General features: G+C 41.2%; 2 protein-coding genes across 2 annotated transcripts; one reads left to right on the top strand and one right to left on the bottom strand.

The window, feature by feature from the left end:
* The first annotated feature begins 3,693 nt into the window (after positions 1 to 3,693).
* Positions 3,694 to 13,111, top strand: LOC115694299 (acylamino-acid-releasing enzyme). Its single transcript, XM_056313251.1, has 18 exons — positions 3,694 to 3,930; positions 4,708 to 4,843; positions 4,920 to 5,229; positions 5,450 to 5,671; positions 5,760 to 5,978; positions 6,662 to 6,736; positions 7,304 to 7,442; positions 8,149 to 8,300; positions 8,390 to 8,472; positions 8,555 to 8,676; positions 8,776 to 8,854; positions 10,059 to 10,233; positions 11,062 to 11,122; positions 11,221 to 11,343; positions 11,567 to 11,764; positions 12,230 to 12,298; positions 12,530 to 12,606; positions 12,713 to 13,111. Exons 1-18 carry the CDS (start codon positions 3,727 to 3,729, stop codon positions 12,774 to 12,776), a joined length of 2,508 nt encoding a protein of 835 aa, XP_056169226.1. The 5' UTR covers positions 3,694 to 3,726; the 3' UTR covers positions 12,777 to 13,111.
* A 3,535-nt stretch (positions 13,112 to 16,646) lies between these two features.
* Positions 16,647 to 18,387, bottom strand: LOC115694298 (CBL-interacting serine/threonine-protein kinase 4-like). The gene has a single exon (XM_030621421.2). The coding sequence runs from the start codon at positions 18,313 to 18,315 to the stop codon at positions 16,948 to 16,950; it is 1,368 nt and encodes a 455-aa protein (XP_030477281.2). The 5' UTR covers positions 18,316 to 18,387; the 3' UTR covers positions 16,647 to 16,947.
* Between the last annotated feature and the right edge of the window lie 2,441 nt (positions 18,388 to 20,828).

Here is a 20,828-nt window from a genome sequence, read left to right on the forward strand (position 1 = left end):
AATCATTTCTAATTCGAAACATATGAAGCATTCAGAACATATACATGTTGAAACGTAAATTCACATATGTTTCTCATAAATTTTTTTTGGAAAAATACCACAAAAAACCCCAAACTATGTCACTTGTGACAAATTTACCTTGAACTTTTTTTTGTGACACGAAAAACCCCAAACTATGCCACTTGTGACACATTTACCCCACAATACTTTGGCCCATGAGCATTTTCGTCTTTTTCCTTTTTTTTTTTTTTTCTTTTCTTCTCTCTTCCCTCCGCCGGCCATGCGGAGGGAAGAGAGAAGAAAGGAAAAAAAAGAACAGAAAAAGGAAAAAGACGAAAATGCCCTTGGGCCAAAGTATTGTGGAGTAAATGTGTCACAAGTGACATAGTTTGGGGTTTTTCGTGTCACAAAAAAAAGTTCAGGGTAAATTTATCACAAGTGGTATAGTTTAGAGTTTTTCGTGTCACAAAAAAAAGTTCAGGGTAAAATTGTCGCAAGTGGCATAATTTGGGGTTTTTGGTGGTATTTTCCCTATTTTTTAAAAATAATTTTTCAAAGTTTGACAGAAAATAAAAGAAAGTACGAAGTATTTTTTCACTATTACTTAATTCTAAAAGGATAATTACTCAAATGGTTTGTGAACTTTGGCTCAACGTGCAATGTTGTCTCTGAATTTTTAGTTTGTACAATATGGTCCTTGAACATTAGCTCAATGTGGAATATCATCCTTGACTTTTTAACCCGTTTCTTGAAAATTTGTTAAATGTTCAATATAATTTCTAAATTATTATATCCCTAAATTAGCTAGTTTAGAGACCAAGTTGAACGTACATCAAAACTTTATGGACCACATTAGATAAATTTAAAGTTCGGGGACGATATTGTACATTGAGCCAAAGTTGACGGATCATTTGTCTCATTTTCACAATCCTAGACAAGCGGGCCTTAAAGTGAAGCTGATTTATTTCTTTATTTTATTTTTACCTCAAATGTTAATATCTTTTTATGATTGTGTTACTATATTATTAGATTTGATCGTGTACTTTAATGTATGTCTTTGAGTTGAATGATGAAAGTGTTAATAGCTAGAATTAAGATTAATTTTTCAACAAAAAATTCTTTTTTTTCGAGAAATACAGGGCAATATAAGGAATCCAGAAATCTATGGAGCCTATAGGTTTCAGATTTCAGGTTCCAAAGTGGTTCCTATAGCCTATACGGTAGGATTTAGGTTTTGCAAATTTGGATTAGATGCCGATAAGGTATGTTCCAAGGTAGTGCAAAAACCATAGCCGCCCTGAACCCATGCACCCATAAACTACATTGATGCCAAGTTTCAACTTCACAAAATTTGCATACCCTTAAAACTACATTTTTTAAGCATGTGGCCATGCAATTAACAACATCTTTTACTTTGACCCCCATATGATTCTTCGAACAAATATTTTGACTCTAATTAATCTTAATAAACCAAGTTGTTTATTTACAAGTAATAAGCCCAAGTTCAACCAAAAGAAATCATTCAAATCATGAATGGACCTAATCATTCAGATACTCAAATCAAGAAAAAGAATAATAAAACATTGAGGTATTGGTTCATGAAATTTCATTTGTGTGTGATTATGATCTCTAACTTTCCTTTGCCTTGAATACGGTCATCGTTTTTGCACGACTGTTAAATTTCAAGAATATTATGGAATCCTTTGATTTATAGTTCGGTCAAGTACAGAAATAGTGACCTGAATTTTCATGTGATCTTTAATGTCCTCACACTTTGTTGGGATTTATTCTATATCGGTTATGGAAAGGGGTGGTTTGAATCTCCATCAACATCCACCTTCATCTTTGGTTTCTTTCTCCAAACCAAACTAGATTCCTTTCTTGAGATATCCACCAAATACCGATACACATTAAAAGTGGGCCACCATCAACCATTGGCTCTAATACCAGTGTTAGGTAGTCTTTGGCCTCTTTTACTCCACAAGCTAGCTCAAAAGATGAGGCTGTCTCTCACATTTATAAATTGACCGTTAGCCCCTTTCACAAATAATATGAGATAAACCCCAATACTGTCACCTTGCATATGGCCTAAATTTGAAGGATATACGTCCGACCTATGGCATAGATCACGCTTACGTGGATATTATATTATACGTATTGATTATTTATTTTGTAAAACAAGGGCTTACTTTTGACCGCACGCAAGAGGAGTGAGAAATTTTTCCTGAAAACGAGGGCGGCTTTATAAAATCGGTCTTGCGTTGCACGCATGATGTTTGTCACCAGTCCAAGTCAACTATAATATTATCAACAGGACTATGCATATTTCTTATTCTTGATATAAATCATTCGGATTCCTAAAAACAACCTCTGCCTCGAAGTCAACTATAACGTATAAAAACCCTTCAGGCTAAGCCTCCATTTGATAGGCGAAAAATATTACATTTTTGAAAAAAAAATTTCAGAAAAATGACAATATTTTTTACTGTTTGGCTAAAATCTGAAAAAGAATAAAAAAAAAAATTTCCGTCGTTTGGAAAAGAAAATCTAATTTTATTTTCCCTAATAGACATCCACTACTCAAGCATTAGTAACTTGCGCACTGGTAGTTGGAAAATCAGGCACGAGCACCCGAGTCTGGCCTCGATGGACCTCGACCTGGGCGCCGGGGACCTGGGTACGAGCATATGAATCTCGGGCATGAGCACGAGCATTAGTCCCAAGTCTATAGAAGCCAGGTCGAGAACCCGATGCCCATGCCCTGCTCCTTGGTGCCTCGGCCCAGGTCCATAGAGCCCGAGCCTAAGGCCTCAGTACTCGTGACCCCTTGTCATCCCAGCCTCGAGTTCACTAAGGCTAATCATTGGACCCCAGTGCTTGGGCCTGGGACTCACGCATGGGTGCCAAGGTCTCGAACTCGGCATCAATGGATCTGGGCTCAGGCACAGGCACGGGTCCTCAAGCTCGGGTGCTAGGGACCCAGCCACGGACACTGGGAGCCCGATTAACGGGTATTCAGGCACGGGCTTTGTGGTCCCTAGCAAGGCCTTTATGGTCCCGAGTCCGGTCTCCATGGACCAAGGCCTGGGCGCCAAGGACCTAAGGCATGGACACTGAGGCCTCAAGTCCAGCTTTGTAGTGGACCTGGGCTGGCCTCAATGGACTTGAGCCCGGGGGCTGGGGATCCAAGTACGGGCACGGGCACTAGGGTTTGGGCCCAACCTCTATGAACTTAGGTTGGGGCGTCGGGGAGTCAAGTAAGCGTATTAGGTCCTAGGCCCGACTTCTGTGGACTCGAGCATGGGCGCCGATGCCTAAGCCCAACCTTTGTGGATACAGGTTTGAGTACCGAGATTTCGAGCCTGGCGTCTTTGGAACCGACCTTTGCCTCTATGGACCCGGCGGCCCCGGCCTCTAGACCCGGCTCTCCTGCCAAGTGTCCGGAAACGAGCGTCGGGATTCCTACACCCAAGCGAAGAGTTTTTACTCTAAACGCCGATAGTTAGTCAATTTTCTGAATTTAAACTTAGATTTTTCGTTGACTCATTTTTTCTGAGTAATCCGAATGTTTGAAAATGATGAGAATATTTTTTTGAAAAACGTATAAAGTCGTTTTTTTTATTTTTGTCGACTAAAGTCCTTCCCATTATCTTATTTTCTTTAGCATAATTAAAGCCCAGATTCCCCACTGTCTGCGGCCTTTTCGGGACATGACATCCTCGGCAAATGGAATCAATCCACGTGAGCTTCGCCGCCCCGAGTTGGTCACCTGAGCTTCCACGACAGCGACGCCGTCGACGACCTCCTCCTCCTCCTCCTCCTCCCTTTCTTCTTCTTCCTCCTCCTCCTCCGCCTCGCCCTCGCAGCTCTCGCTCTCGCTCTCGCTCTGCACTTGCACCTGCGCTTGCTCGCAACTCCCTGCCGCCGCCGGTAAATGCGCTTTGCTCAGTCGTTGTTCCTTGTTCTCTTCGCTTACAACGCTAGACCTCGTATCAGTCGGTCAGTCTGTCAGTTCCTTTTTCCGCCTATGTCCGTCTTGCGTGCGGCAAAGCCGTGTCGAGTTATTCTGTGGCAGATGATAAATTGGGTTATGTGGAGCTTTTGAGAGCGCATTATCGGTACGCGTGGAAAGAAACGCAACCGAATGTGCTTTGATGTTACGCGTCGGCAAAACTGTGTCGAGCTATGCTGTGGCGGATGATGAATTGATTTTCGTTTTTAGATGGTTATGTGAGGATTGGTTGATTCTTTGGCACAGATTGGTTGAGTGGAATGAGAGGAATGTGTTTGTTGTGAAGGAATCAACAACCACCCTGTGCTTCTTATAGTCCGATAGGACTGTTAATTTTAAGGAGCTGGAAGATTTAGTGGGTTAGGTTCCTATATGAAGGTTGTGCTCCAACATTCAAGAAAATTGAAGATGGATTTGGCTGTTTGCCGAGGGAACATCATTGCAATAGGTCGTATGATCATTGCGGCTTAGACTCGTTTGCATGGACGACTTAATTTGACATAACTTGGGGTTATGAGTGTTTTCTCTCCTCTAGATTAATTGAGGTTGAGTGCTGTCACTCTGCTCCATTGGTATTAATTTGACGATAGTTTTTCGATGGAATATTATCATCTAATACGCCTAATTAAGATTTTTTCTTTGCTTGCATTTGTAGTGGAAGATTTTCAGCCTTGTTTGCCATGGATGTTTCTCAGGGCGATCCTTTAAAGGAGGTGACATTGGGTACGGACATGGCAACTGAAGAAGATTATGCTTCCCAATCTAAGTTACTTCAAGAGTTCACTAACATCTGCAACATTGACAAGGCATGGATATTTCAGTCTGAAAAGGGTATGACTGATTAGCTCGCCTTTTATCTCCCTCCTTTCTCATCCTATTTGTACTCAAATCAGACAAACAATTACAGGAAAAGGCTCGCAGGCTATGTTCTCAATTAGCCAACCAAATCTTCTGGCAAATAAGAGGAGGAAATTTATCATATCTGCTCAAATCTCCTGTGGAAGTAGCAATTCTGTGACCTTTCAGTGGGCTCCGTTCCCTGTTGAGATGGCAAATGCTTCTCTAATTGTTCCCTCACCCTCGGGTTCTAAGCTACTCGTAGTGAAGAATCCTGAGAATGATTCTCCAGTTCAACTGGAAATCTGGGGCCCGTCTCAGTTGGAGAAGGAGTTCCACATTCCCCAATCCGTTCATGGTTCTGTATACGCAGACAAATGGTAATAAACTATATGAGTCTCAAACTCCTCATGAAGAGCCTGGATGTTGACTTGTTTTTGTGTGTCCAATTTTATCCTCTTTATTTGCATGTAATGTTACTAGAAGCAGTACTGCCCACTTTTAAGACTAACATCAGCAGAAGAAGCTGAAAGAGTGATCTCCATGTTACCTTGTGAGATTTGTTGAATTAAAAAAACTGAAAGATCTCTCAATGGCTAGGTTCGAGGGAGTATCCTGGAACTTTGATGAATCTCTCATTGCTTATGTCGCTGAAGAACCTGCTCCTTCCAAGCCTACCTTCAACAGTTCTGGCTATAAAAAGGATAGTTCAAATGAAAAAGATTGTAGCAGCTGGAAAGGTCAAGGCGACTTTGAAGAGGAGTGGGGCGAAACATATGCAGGAAAAAGGAAGTCAGCACTCTTTGTTATCGAGATTCAGAGGTCAATTACATATCTCTCTTTTAATACTCTGATAACTAACAAAAGCTCTAAGATGGAACTTTAACGTGAATTTTTCTACGACATTCAGTGGAGAGGTGCGAGCGGTTCAAGGAATTGTAAATACTTTGAGCGTCGGCCAGGTCATATGGGCACCATCATCTGTAGGCACAAATCAACATTTGGTTTTTGTTGGGTGGTCATCAGATCAAAGGAAGCTTGGCATCAAGTACTGCTACAATAGGCCCTGTGCATTATATGCAATTAAGAATCCATTCAATCCATCAGAAGCTAATGAAAAAGATTCCAAGTGAGCACATCTTTCGTCAGTGTCCTGCTCTTGCTTATATGATTTATTTTTTTGTTACCAGTAGATGTCGGACTAAACACAGTAAGGTCCTTAAAGTTTCGAGGGTGTCTGTTTTTAGTCCTTAAATTTTTCTCTGTGACAATTATGGTACTTAAGTTTTATAAATTGCGCAAATATAGGATAACCATGGTATTTGCATTGCAAAGCAAATGAAAATATGTAGCTGGCAGCTGTTCACCCAAAGGAAGTCCATAATAGTTGAATTTCTCTCCAGAACGTTTAACCATAAGATAGCTTGCTTTCTCAACGCGTGCGCTGAGGATTGATTAGCCTTTAGGAAATAGGGGGTGCAGGCGTGCTGTGCTTCTCTTCATTTGTCGTGTTTGGGAGGGAATTGGAATGGTTGGGTTTCCACAAGTCGAGGGATAGAGAGGCTTCACTACCAAAGAGAAAGAATCCACAAATATTCTTCTTTTTGTATTGAAAGTTCAGAAAAATTATCTTATACTTTTTCTGTGTTGTGATGAAAAATCCAACTATTGTCCTACAATTGCGCAACTTAAGCACCATGACTGTCACAAAGTAAAGTAAGGACATCAAAGAATACACTTGGAAGTTTATGTATCATAAGTGCAATTAATTAATGTAACCTCAATGTTTGAAATGAGCTATCATATTTTCAGAGGTGATTCTGGTAAAGGTTCGACTTTGTATAATCTAACTCAGAGCATCAGCAGTGCCTTCCTTCCACGGTTCAGGTATGCTCCTCCTAGGACACGTACTTCGCTTATTCTTACTCCTCTACTTTTTGGTTCATCAGTACGATATGCTCTTAATGAAGTTTCGGAAACACTGAGACTTCTGTTTTAACTTTTTGCTGTTTCAAACTTAATGGTAATTTACATAACCAGCCTGACAATCCTTTTGATAATTTGGAGTTTCGCTGTCTCCTCTGTAAAGTATATGTGAGTGCTTTTTGCTGTATTTCTCTTTCTCTGCTGTTTAATGCAGCTGGAATGTTCAGGTCTGGAATGTTACCTCTGAATAATTACATAATTTTATACCGTGAAGCTTGTGTATCAGTGTCATTTATCCTACAAGATGAATATTAGGATTAGCTTTTCATACAATCTGCGTTTATACTGTCGAGACTTCTCTCTATGTCTAAAGATGCATATTATTCAGCTTTTTTTTAATTGCCTGTACGCTATTCTGTTACTTGAAAAAGAAGCAAATGAGTTCAATGATATTATATTGACCTATTGATCTCAAGATGAGAAATGGATTTCTAACCAACTGCTCCCATGCAAAATCACCATTCTCAGCCCAGATGGGAAGTACCTTCTTTTTTTATCTGCTAAGAGTGCAGTGGATTCTGGAGCACATTGGGCTACTAATTCACTCCATAAAATTGATTGGCCAGTGGATGGAGAGCTGAGCCTGGATCGATGTATTGTTGATGTGGTTAGTTATCAATTACCTTTGGTGTTTTTGTCATTTTTTGTTTGTTGACGGTCTATGTATCTGTTTTTTGGGAATGTTGACTAACTGTCGCTCTGTCCCCTGCCCCTTTGCCTCCCCTTTTTGGTAGAGGTATAGACCAGCCGGATATTGTGATGGAAATGATCCTATCTTGCTAATATGTTGCTGTCATAAAATTCAACATGTAAAAAACTTGGTACTCAAGCGAACTTAATGGAGCTAATATTTATCAATTCTTTTGGGAGAGAGTATTGCTGGATTTAACAGTAACTACAGTTGATTTAGATGGTTCATTGACTAATTCATGTAGCTCATGTAGCCAAAGTTTCCCAACAATGTGTTTTGCATGATTGGCTTCTAGGATTTCACCACATACCACTTAGCAGTAGAATCTGTGACATTCTAAGCTTAAAGTGTTGACTCTGAGTACTTTGTGTTATCATTTGGAAGTAAGTGGCTTTAAATGATAGTTGCTTTGACAGTTCTAAACTTCAGTATTGACTCTGAGTACTTCTGTGTTATCAGAAGTATGTGGATTTTAATGATGTTTGCTTTGACAGTGGATGCTGTCTAGATTTACTTTTTTTGTGTCCTCTCGATCTTTTTTTGCTTTGACAGTGGATGCTGTCTAGATTTACTTTTTTTGTGTCCTCTCTATCTTTTTTTGCTTGAACCATCGTTATTGCAGATCCCTGTTATAATGAATGCTGAAGAAGGGTGCTTTCCTGGGCTTTACCTTTCCGGTCTCCTTGCTAACCCGTGGCTTTCTGATGGATGCACGATGATCCTGACTTCCATATGGGGTAGCAATGAAGTTATACTTGCAGTTAATGTGCTGAAGTAATAAAGTTGTTCTATATGGCGATTTTTTCAATTGAGATTCTCTCTTCCTTTCATTTGGACTTACCTTTTAACTTATTTATATGCAGTGGGAGTGTATCACGAATCAGCCCAACTGAGTCGAATGCTTCATGGGAAATTCTTTCTCTTGATGGGGACAATATTGTTGCTGGTAACCTGAAGTTGATTTTTGCCAATGCATTGTAAGAAAGCGATATGACTCGAAATATAAGTTTATGCAACTTGCCTTTCAGTTTCTAGCAGTCCCACAGATGTCCCTCAGCTCAAGTATGGTTATCTTATTGACAAAACAATATCAAGTGCTTCATGGAGTTGGTTGGGTATTTCAAGTCCCATATTCAAATGTTCTGAAAAGGTCATTCTATATTTTCTTTGTCCTTCTTTTGGTGTCAAGAGACAGTCTGTTACTGAACTCCATATGTGTCCATCTCGACTAATACTCCACTCATTACAGGTTAAGATGCTGCTCGGATCTCTTCAATTTAGTATAATTAAAATTCCAGTCAAGAATGTTACTGCTTGTACAACAAAAGGTAACATGTGCCATTTGGCCTATTTACAAAGGGTCTACCCACTTGTATTCACTGATGTGATGCCAGCAAGCCTTTGTGACTTTGTTTCTTGTATGCTTGCTGGAGATTTTTTGTTTTCAATTTTAACTTGTTGTACCTGTTTCATCAGATGAAATGTCACTTTTCATGATAGAAGTGGGTGGAAATCAACTTTGCATTTATCATCGTGTTTTTCATTCTTAACTCTATCCTCATTCATTTGGGGACTAAACATTCTTTTAGTTTGGAGACTCCTTTTCTTTCACATTTTTAGCTTTGTCTTGGTGCTGTTCTGTTTGCTCTTTGAAAACTCGAGGTTTTCTTTTTTCTATCCGACTCTTACATGTGTCTCCTTTCAAATGGTATTCATGTTTCTTCCTTGGTTTGTTGCCTTGATCAGTTTAGGTTGTGCGTTTGTGCATCTTTAGAATTTTTTACTGGACTTAAGTTTCTTAGACACATTAATGCTCATGAGCAAGAAGCTGCGATGAAATGGATAGGAATCAAAACCCATTTGACCCTGATTCAGAAATGAGTTTAGTCTTTTCGAGATGGGCCTAAGGATCTGTAAATATGATAAATGATGACTAACTTTTGGGATTCAAAAGGCCACTGGATTGAGAAAATGGCTATTTCATAAAAGGATCGTGAACCTTATTATGTAGGAGAAGTGTTAAGATAAATGCTTGATATGTACTGTGGGCATGTTTCTTGATAGCTTAAGGTTTTGAGAGAAACGATTATTCAACATGGTATTTGAGCTTTAGATCAATGGTTTGAATCTTAACACTCCTTGTTATGATCATTATGTCTGTCACTCCTGTTTGTCCTCTTCTTATTGTTTGGTGTGGTTACATCTAGATCCTATGTTTTATGTGTATGGTTCAACTTACATGTGCAAGGGGCTGTTGAGATTTAGGCTTGATATACTTGTGGGCTTGTTTGCGATAGCTTAAGCTTTTAGTGAAAGGGGGTTCAACAAGAAAAAAGAATTGTTATACTTGATTGAAATCTCATAGTTTGGTTCAATTTGTTCCTTTCAACATAGCATGCCAGTGGCTGAATGTCTTTTAAAATTATCAGGAGTTGTTTTTTTAATTTCCATCCCCAGAAAAATCTAAAATCTCATCTTTTGGCAATGGAAAAATTATTGCTCCTCATGGTCCATATATTTGATTCATTACAGGTGCTTCAAAGCACTTTGAGGCAATATTTGTATCAACAAAATCAAAGAATGAGGTGCCTGATCCACTTATTGTGGTCCTTCATGGTGGACCTCATTCTGTCTCCATCTCAAGCTTTTCAAAGCCCTGCGCTTTTCTGTCTTCTCTTGGGTTCAGCTTGCTATTTGTCAATTACAGGTATGCCATAATGTTGCCTGATTTACTGAAGATAAAATCAGTTTAGTTCCTTAAGCAAGCGTGAGACTCTTTTATTAGCTTGTTACCCAATGTTCTCAAAGCCAGACCAATGAATAAACTAGTTGAGTAACTGGTTTGAGTTCAACAGTTCAATTGGTTCAACTGGTAAATTTTCATTTGGAGTATTTATCTCCAAGATACAAAACATCACAAGGCATGGCTTGTTGCAGCCCCCCAAGTCTCAAATAGGGTCAATATGATGTTGGCTTTTTTTGTTTGATTCTATCAAATACATTGAATTGAGCATCATGGCAGGATAATTAGCATTAAGTTTGAGGAATAACTATTCAATTATTGCTTCCTGCTTGGGAGGTGAGAAATTGATATAAGTACTGGTTTTCCTCACATATATTGCCTAGGGAATAACTATTCGTCTATACTTGTGCAAAACAATCAGCAAGCTAGTAGCTTATTAAGAATTTAGTAAAGGAATTTTGGCAAGATAAATACATGGAGGAATTTAATCAGGTATGGAAATAGAAGAACTTTTTATTAGCTAAGAAGTTATCTCAAAGAATTCTGAGTTGCTATCTTTTTCTTACAAAAGATTACTTGTGGTTGTCCGAGTTGCCTGATTCCTTGGAACTTTAATTTAAAATGTAGTCTTTAATGAGATTGAGCAGTATAACAGGCACGTAAAAGTGCCAGTTTCCTTGGAGACTGCCTGTGTGTATCATGGACAGACCTTTTGTGCTTATGTTTTCAATTTTTGTTTTGCAAAGTTTAGTTCTTCATTCAGGGTTATCCTTTCATTATTAATGCTTGCAGAGGTTCATTAGGATTTGGTGAGGAAGCATTGCAGTCCCTACCAGGAAAAGTTGGTTCACAGGTTTCTACTCTTCTTCTGTTTCATACTTCATTAATGGAAGAAATAATCTCCAGATTTAACTCGGTCGGCCATTTAATGCATTCTCCTGTCTTTTGTAGGATGTCAATGATGTACTTACAGCAATAGATCATGCTATTGATTTGGGACTTGCCAATCCATCTAAAATAGCTGTAGTTGGTGGTTCCCATGGTGGCTTCTTAACTACTCATTTGATTGGCCAGGTGAGTGGTTATCCTCAATGCAGCAAAGACGAGACTTTTCTTTCACTTTGTCATGTTCAGTTTCGAGGATAGTCATGCGTTGTACCTGTAATTGGAGTCCTCCTAACTCTAGGAAGCTTCTATGTCCTTTGAGTTTGTTTTTACATCAAGTTAAGTTGTAGCATGAAAGGCTATATAGTCAGCAGGCTGAATCCTAGTTTTCTGTTGTACCTTACATCTGCAGGCACCCGATAAGTTTATCGCTGCTGCTGTGAGGAATCCTGTTTGTAACCTTGCATTAATGGTTGGGACTACTGATATTCCTGATTGGTGCTATGTGGAATCTTTTGGTCGTGAAGGGAAGAATCATTTCACAGAAGCACCTTCAGCTGAACATTTGAGTCTCTTTTATAGCCAGTCTCCAATCTCTCATATCCATAAGGTATGCTGTGACTGAAGGACGTTATATCAGGAAATTGTTCGACATGGTTAAAATCTTTGTACACCTTAACTAGACAATGCCTTATGCCATTGTTACACCAACTCTATGACAAGATAAAGGTAAACCTCTAGCGGAATACCAATAACAGATGAAAGATGCATGCATTGCAGAACCTTTTGCTTGTGGATTATTATGGAGATAACTTTGAGGTGGGAGGGACAGGTTAAACGGTCGACATGGAAATGTTCCTTCCGTTGCATTATAGCGATCTAGTTCCTTAATGTCCAGTGTGTTTTTCAACATATTCTTTTGCTCTAAGTGAAAGCTACATTTGATTTTATTCATCTCTCTTTCTGATAATCTTCTTTTCCTTTTTCCGGCCATCTTTGTTTAGAGAAACAATTTGTTCCCATTTATGGTTTCTCCTGCAATGATAGGAAGTATTTGTCTTTATAAACATTGCAGGTCAAGACACCTACCATTTTCCTTCTCGGTGCTAAGGATCTCCGTGTTCCAGTTTCTAATGGGTTACAGGTAGGAGTCATTGCAATTACAGATCGGACTACGCTGACATTGATTATATTAACTTATCCATAGAGACTGAACTTTGGTACCTTCGACTTAGCAGATTGCATGGATGCCAATTGTGCTGATTTTTATCCTGCTTTCTCTTCTCATTTTACCCCTTTCTGACTTCTCTATAGTTTACTTTGCATGGAATTCTGGCTAATCTACCTAATTAATACTTTGGTTCGAACTTTACAGTATGCTCGGGCACTAAAGGAGAAAGGAGTTGATTGTAAACTAATTGTATTTCCCCAAGATGTTCATAGCATCGACAGGTATAGGGCCATTTCCCATTTCTGCACATTCTAGCTTTTTGCCATAAGTTTTAAGTTCGAAGTAGCATTCTAGTTTTTAGGCTAACCATAATCCCCTTTTATGCAGACCACAATCTGATTTCGAAAGTTTCCTGAACATTGGAGTGTGGTTCAAGAAGTACTGCAAATGAGCCAGAATATGAAACTTGCATTGTTGTATGGGTAACAATCAGATGCCTCAAATTTGATGTTCAATCATAGCATAAATACAGGCCAAAAACAAAAAATCATTGTGTATATTTGGGGGCGAAAAATCGAGGACCCGCAAAAAGAACATTCCACATGCTCATCAGGAGCAAGGCCTATTTTACAAGTTAAGGGTTCTCGTCTTCCATTTGAATAATGATGCCGGATTCCTGTCAATAAATTATGTTTCTTTGGTCAAATTTTGCAATGTTACCCAATAACTAGTATGGAACAACAAACCCACGTAAGTCCATTTTCTGAGAATGGCCGATTGGGAGAAGCGAGCCTCTATTGTATTTTTCTAATCTTCGTAGCTTAACGTGCTGTATATGTAAAGGGACTTGGATGGGGGATAATTTGCAGTCACTTGAAAGCTTGGAGAAACCGCATTGAGATGATAGTAGGTAGATCATTTTGCCATTGTGGTTCTGCCCATTTTTCTTAATGGGAATATATCCGCGTGTTGCGCAGGGTCATATGTTATCTATTTTGTGGGAACTATTTTTAAGGAGAGCTAGATCAAAATGTTATGTTCCCATCATGAGGCTCAAATCTCAAACTACTTAACAATAGTTATAGTCTAGAAATAATCAACGTATTGGAAGATTACCTTACTGAAAAAGCATAAGCTATTTAAGATTCTCCACCAAATGAAATCAGTTTGTCTCCAGTTCTTTCCTGTGTTTTGGCTCGAATCCTTCGTTTCTTGCTTAAAAACAGGGGGCGATCCAAATGTTCCCGAAAAACTCAGTTAGCAAGTAATGACAGAAAGAAGATAAAAATTGATGTGCAACAGCATCTCCATTCTCCAAGTAGCATAAATGATTTCTGGGATCATTGCATGTCACTGTATCGATCAGAGTACATTATGTAAACTCCACCAGGTACCAACTTGTACATATATCATACAAAAGATTTGGGCTCCATCTGTTATGTCTTTTGAATGGCCTCTGTTTCCCACGTCAAAGAAAGTGTAACAGTCTTGAGGGAAAAAAAATAGTCTAGGTTCGTGTAAAACTTGCTTTCAAAAATGAACTCTTCGATCTGCAGGCAACGATTGCGTGATGTGCGTGTAATTTCTTCAGCATTCTCTATCATGTGCTACCCTTTTGTTACATAGTTTTTCACCTTCTTGTACAGAGTTTCACAGAGCATAACTTTCCTTTTATGTAGTGAACAGCACAATGAGGTGGTTAATGAATTAGAGGATATTTCTAGGTGCTATGAGGATATTTCTAAGTGGCGAGTATCTTATATGTTGCCATGAGTATATTTTTGGACCACAACTTCAATAGTTTCTTGCAGAGTAGCGCCACCCGATTGCTGGGGTCTGGGTTATCCTCCATTCCTAGATTAGTGCAGAAGGAGTAAGTACAAAAGGAAAAAGGAAGAGAACAGAGTAGTAGAAAACAAAGAAACAGAATAGGTGAAGAAGAAAAGGTTCAATGACGTTTAAAAAGCAAGCGTTCCTAGACAGCTACCAATGGAAACCAGGGTAGACAGATTCTTTAACAATTCTGTAGAATATCTGGTTAGAGCTCAATCCAGTTAAAATCGAATTGTACCTGGCTGCTTATGATGATGAACACGTTGTTGCTTTGTGTCAACTGAGAGGATTTAAGAAAGGCAGTCTAAATGTGAGATATCTAGGACTGCCTCTGATTTCTAGCAGTCTAAGTAATTCTTAGCATTACTTCGACAATGGAAAGCTGGAGCTCAACGCACTTGAGTTATGCAGGAAGATTGCAATTTGAAAAAATCTGTGGAATCTACCTCGTTAACTACTGCTGCCAGAAGATTGTCAAAGAAAAAAGAAAGCGAGTGCTCTGCCTTCTTGTGGAGTGGATCCTCCACCAATGCTCATGGAGCAAAGCTGCATGGAATGAGGTTTGGGATTTGAGTAATCTCACGGGCTCTGCAACTCTGCTTGCATCCTGAAGAAGTTTGTGGAGTCTGTTGCTTCAATTTGGATCTTCAAAGCAGCTTGTCCTTTAAACTGCTTGATACTGAATCACTGATTCATTCCTCAAACAATGGCCCATCTTCCTTATCTATTATTTAGTTCAGATTGAGGTGGAGGCTGATTAGTTGAATGATCCGAGTGACAAACACGTACGCACAAGATTCAAAATTCACGGAAAGTGGCATGTCCCCTCCTAAGTAAGAGGTTAAATTGCTTTGTCTGGCACCTCGTGCGGACCTCGACATCCCTTAGACATTAAACACACACAGAGTATTCCCTTCCTTTGGAGAAAATAAAGATACAAGGGGAACAAGAGGACTGGACATGCGGGTACCGGCACGTTAAAATAAGGCAATCATGTCAGCCTGCCACGTCTTGGTTGGTGCTTCAGCACCTGCTCTATGGTGAGGATTCTCTTAACCACCAAGAATCCACGGAGTGACAAACATGTATGCACAAGATGTATGCACAAGATACCTCATACAGTGGCCCATCTTCCTTATCTATTATTTAGTTCAGATTGAGGTGGAGGCCGATTAGTTGAATGATCGAGTGACAAACATGTATGCACAAGATTCAAAATTCACAGAAAGCAGCATGTCCACCTTCAATTGGCGGGGTAAGATGAGAGAGAAAGAGAGAGTGTGTTCTTCCATTGCTCATTTTCTTCAACAGAGGCCATGAGTTTTGGTATGTTGGTCAATACATACTAAGAACAGAGACTGGTAGAATTTTTTGATAATATAATTATGTACGCTAAAAAATTGCCTCACTATAAGTAGTTATTTATATTTAATATTTTCTTGTAAATTAACAATTAATATTCCTTATAACTTATATTTTCATTTAATGCCATTTAACTACCTGCATTTAGGAACCTTTATTTCAAATGTCCTATGCACAAATGCTTAGAGTTAATGGTTTCCAAATATTCACGATCGTATTAATCAATTAATCTTTCTCTCACGCTTTTTCATTATGGTTGTCATACATCTCTTAGTATGTAAAACGTAAAATTTAATTAACAATTGTAAGAAGCGAATATAATTAAGATAAGAATAGTAAATTTTGCCTCCAACCAAGATTAACACCAGAGGATCACGTAAAACAGGAGATTGAACATGAATCGGCTTAAATAGAACGTTGATAATACATCCATGGCAATTTTTTCGCAAAAAATAAAATAAAATTACACGGTATATATATATATATCTCCCTTCCTTTTTCAATCTCATTGTCATAATGCAATTTACTCGACTCCTTCATCTTCGTAGTATGCATAATGCTAGATCAGTGAAGATGTTCAAAGATTATTTCAAATTAGCCGATATGAGTGACCAAGAAAAAAAGAAGAAGCCGAGATGTATTTGCTCTCTGTGATTTACCGAACAAGCATGATTCCAAGACTTACTGTGAAGATCGGTGTTTCCACAGGCTGTTAAAACCCCTCTCCTCTTCTAGGGGTGATGGGAGCTCCCCTTTAGACTTTTGAAATTTGAGTTTCCTTTTCGGTCTTAAGTCTTTCAAGGCGGTGAACGTCTTAATCAACCAATCCGGTATTCCTACTTTCAACATTTATGGCACGGCCAAATCTCTTGTGGTGTCATGTCATAGAAGCCAGATATTGCCCATCCGATAACTCATTAGAAGCTAACTTCGCATCCAAGCTAACTGTCTTGGAAATCCATCCTAGCCATACTTAAAGGAGCAACTCGAGTTACCAGTACTGACGGCTAGCTAGGACTGTTCTCTATCCTTTACTTTTCGGCGCAAATGTTTGTCACCTTCGTTCACAGGATGCGGCATGCTGTGAAGGATCAAATTTCACATTCAATGGGTTCATAATCCTGAATTGCTCCTCGGATACTAAGGATTTTACTATCAGCAAATTATGGATCTGGGATATGGTCTTCACACTACAAGATTTAAATTTATAGCAAAAATCTTTAATCATGAACGCTACGAACAAATTGTTACCACCATATATACAAAATTAAACCCCCCCCCCTCCTCTTTCCTCAAGATTAGTCCCTCCCACCCACAAAATTTTTTCCTAAATATATTCATCACTTCTCATCGTTCCAGGAACTTTCATCCGCGTCGACATGAAATTCATTGTCAAAAATCGAAAACCCGGCCTCTCTCACCGCCCTTCACATTGCTTCGTGCTGCCACGACTGCACAATCTCCTCGAGCCCCGACTTCCAATCGCCCCACTGAACCTCCTCAAGGCTCGCTCCGCCATACCCGACCGCCCTGACCTCCACCATCAACAGCGACTCCGCAATCTCCGACACCTCCACCGCCAGAACCGACCCGACCCCCTTCCCCAATCCTATGCTCCCCCCCTTCCTCGTCTCCACGCTAAACCCTAATTTGCTCCCGACGTCCTGGACCTTCTCCGCTATCGCCTCCACCGACGCCCTCGACGTGAATCGCTTCCCCTTCGTACCACCCGTCGCCTCGAACAGCCCCGACAGGTCCAGCCCCGAGGACAGCGAGATTATGTCGAAGGCATTCATCGTCCCGACCGCATGGTGTTTAGAAACTTGCATATCGGGTTCGGCGATCGGGGCTTGATGGGACCGAGGCTTCGGATTCGAGGATTTCTTGAACCAGGAAGCATTCATGAGAGTCTCAAGGCTCATTCTTGAATTGGGGTTCGGATCAAGAAGCTGGTAGATTATGTATCTCGCGGGCTTGGAGATCCAATCTGGAAAACTGTAGTCCCTCGTGTGGATTTTCTTGTACATGGCGACGAGGTTGTGGTCGTCGAACGGCATGAAACCGGCGAGGAGGACGAAGAGGATGACGCCGCAGGACCAGGCGTCGGCCTTGGAGCCATCGTAGCCGCGGCGGCAGACCACCTCCGGGGCGGTGTAGGCCGGGGTCCCGCAGGCCGTGTGGAGGAGCCCGTCCCGGAGCTGCTCAGGAAGTGCCGAGAGGCCGAAGTCAGAGACCTTGAGCGCGCCGGCAGCGTCTAGGAGCAGGTTCTGTGGCTTGATGTCGCGGTGGACGACGCCGCTCTGGTGGCAGAAGCGGAGGGCAGAGACGAGCTGCTGGAAGTAGCGCCGGGCCGCGGGCTCGGTCAGGCGGCCGCGGCGGACGATCTTGGAGAAGAGCTCGCCGCCGCCGGCGAGCTCAATGACGAGGTAGATCTTGGTCCGAGTGGCCATCACCTCGTGGATCTTGAGAATGTTGGGGTGGCACTGGAGCCGCCGCATCGCCGCCACCTCCCGGAGTATCTGCGGCTCCATGGCGGACGTCACGGGCTTCGTCTTGTCGATGATCTTGATGGCCACCGGGGAGCCGTCGGCGAGCGACGAGGCCCGGTACACCTTCGCGAAGCTGCCCCGGCCGAGGAGCTGCCCCATCTGGTACTTCCCGAGGAGCGCCGCCCCCGAATCCTGGCGGCCCAACTTGCCGCCCCCCGGGAGGAGCTCGGGCCCCCCGGCCACCGCCGCGGCGGCGGCGCCGCCGGGGGCCGGAGGAGGAGGAGGGAGAGGAGCCGCCGCGTCCATGGACCCTTCAAGCGAGAGAAAGGGTGGCCGGCGACGGAGAGAGAGGGTGCGCCGGCGCGCGTTGTTATATGTACAGGGAATGAGTTACCGGCGGAGGGCGGAGGGGTCTGCGCGAGCTTTTTATACACGAGCCTTCGGGGGGGGGGGGGGGGAGGAAGGAGACGACGAAGACCCAGTCGGTTCGGGTAGGAAGTTACGGGAATGCCCCTGGCCTTCCTTATCGTCTAGTTGTCAGCTGGCTGGTTTATGGTAAATCCCCGTCTCTGATGATGCAGTGTTGACTGGACGTAGTAATCCTTTATTTTATTTTATTTTTTTAAAACTCTTTTTAACTGCGTGAAATTGGAAGAAAATTAGATAATATCCAGGTATATTCGGGTTTTAATTCCGCGTAATTACTGGTCTCCCTTCCTCGTTGACTCGTGCCGTTGGTGGGGCTTTTGACTGCCTCCAATTCCCTAATTAAAATTTTCTAGAACCCCCCCCCCCAAAAAAAAAGAGGAAAAAAAAGGAAATTAACGTATTTACAAAAAATCCCTTTTCTTGTGTGCTTTCAAAGTTCGATCTCGATTTGAAATCGAGCTGGCAAAGATAATCGAATCCAAATTACTCTCAAGTTCCCCATTGTCATCCCCTAGGCACGGTAATTTTGTTTATGTAATTATCGAGGTCATTAGGAAAATGCGACGATCCATATCGAAAATTCCCTCCCCCCTCACCTGTTTACGAGTATTCGTCAGTGATTTCGCAATGATGATTCGTTTAATTTACTCTGATTATAGGTTTCGACAAGAATTGCACGATGATCGCATTTCAATTCCATAGATAAATTACTCCAGATTGAGCCTTCAGATTTGGGAAAAGATGATAATTATCCCTTTTTTGTAGTTACCATCGGATGATTTTCCATGATGATATTGCATTTAATTCCATGGCCATAATTAGTCGCATAATCTTCCATTCCACTTTTCATAATTCGAATCCTTACTACCCCATTTTTTTCTCCTTCATTTAAATTTAAAAAAAAAGACATTTGTATAACTTGTTTATGGCTATATTTTCATTTCGCTAAAATTCTTTCGAGCCGTGTCCAGGCTAATTCGGGCCTGCTCCGGCTCAAACCAAAATATAATACGGAGTATTCGGTCCGACCTTTCTTGCTCCTGGTCTAATTTTTTTTCCCTCGTCCTTCACAATTATACGCTTAATTGACATCGCCTGTACTCGTAAAGAAAATATGAACTTTCGAAAAGCTCGTGACCGTGGATCTCACGTGATTTGACGACTCGCATAAAAAGGATATCAACATAGGTACATAATTCTTTATTAGGGAATATTCTGTTAACTATTTCACTTGGTGGGGACATTAGCAGTCCAATTTTGTCGGTAATTAACGCGACTAGAGAGAGAGAGAAAGAGAGAAAAGAGATGAACGGTAGACAATTTCCGAGAAAGCAAGTTGTCGAAAAAGAGCAGGTGCATGAAAAGGAAAGAAACGTACGACAGAAGACAGCTGCTGAAAGTTACTGCCGCTTCTGAAAACATATTCAATGACAGCGACGCCAACGTTACACAAAATATCCTTAAAATCGGCAGATCTTCGATAGATTCCAACGTCTGATGATAGGTTGGCGGCAAGATCGGCGAATCACATGCCCGCCTCCAAAGAGGGGGGAGGAAATTTCAAGAAAAGGGAAAAGGGAAGAAAACACGAGGCTTATGATGTATCTTCTGTCGTCTTCCCCACGGATTTTCCCGGCCGAGAAAGAACGAGGAAAGAGACGTTTCGAGGCAGCGTTTCCAGGCTGGTGTTTGAAGGGCCGTCGCTTCAGAAGACCGACTGGCCACCACTAACTCCATTGCGCACAACATGCGCAAAATACTTTCCCATCTGTCAAAGCTGCTGCTGCAACTTGGAGGTAGGGTTTCAGGTCAAAGGTCTAAACCCCTCCTCTTCGAGTTTCCGGGAAAGTTCAGCTCGCGGGGGGTTGGTGGCGCCACCTCCATCGCTGCACCGATTGCTTTCGCATGGAGAAACATGCTGGCGACGCGCTGACTGATTTTCATAAGCTGGATGTGCATATTTAAATGAATGATATATATATTTAAATGGTTTTAATAAGTACAGAAGTTCTTTTACGTGAAGCTTACGGAAACAATTCAGGTGTGCTGACTTGATGCGGGTGATACCGTGACGTATCACGTTCAAATGTTACAAGGAATGAGAGTTCTCGAATTATATTGATCAATAAACAAAAATTGCTTCATATTGTTTATACCAAGTGGGACGAAGAAACTAGTTTCTTGAAACTTAACCTAATAAGTTAGAGTCGCCCCTGTAGAAACTAGCCCCCGAATCGCTCATGTCCTCGCGTCCTAAACAATCAGCCCAAGATTTTGGAGGGAGCACGTCGGATCTTTCTCCAAAATTTACAATCTGAAAAAGGAGATTTTGTTAACACAAATGATTAACCTTTAGTACACAGGCTAAGTAACTTTTTTTATTCATAATC

Source organism: Syzygium oleosum, unplaced genomic scaffold (assembly GCF_021117445.2).
Source record: "Syzygium oleosum isolate NSW1041296 unplaced genomic scaffold, Sole_v2.1 Sole_v2.01, whole genome shotgun sequence".
In the NCBI taxonomy this organism is placed as follows: domain Eukaryota; kingdom Viridiplantae; phylum Streptophyta; class Magnoliopsida; order Myrtales; family Myrtaceae; genus Syzygium; species Syzygium oleosum.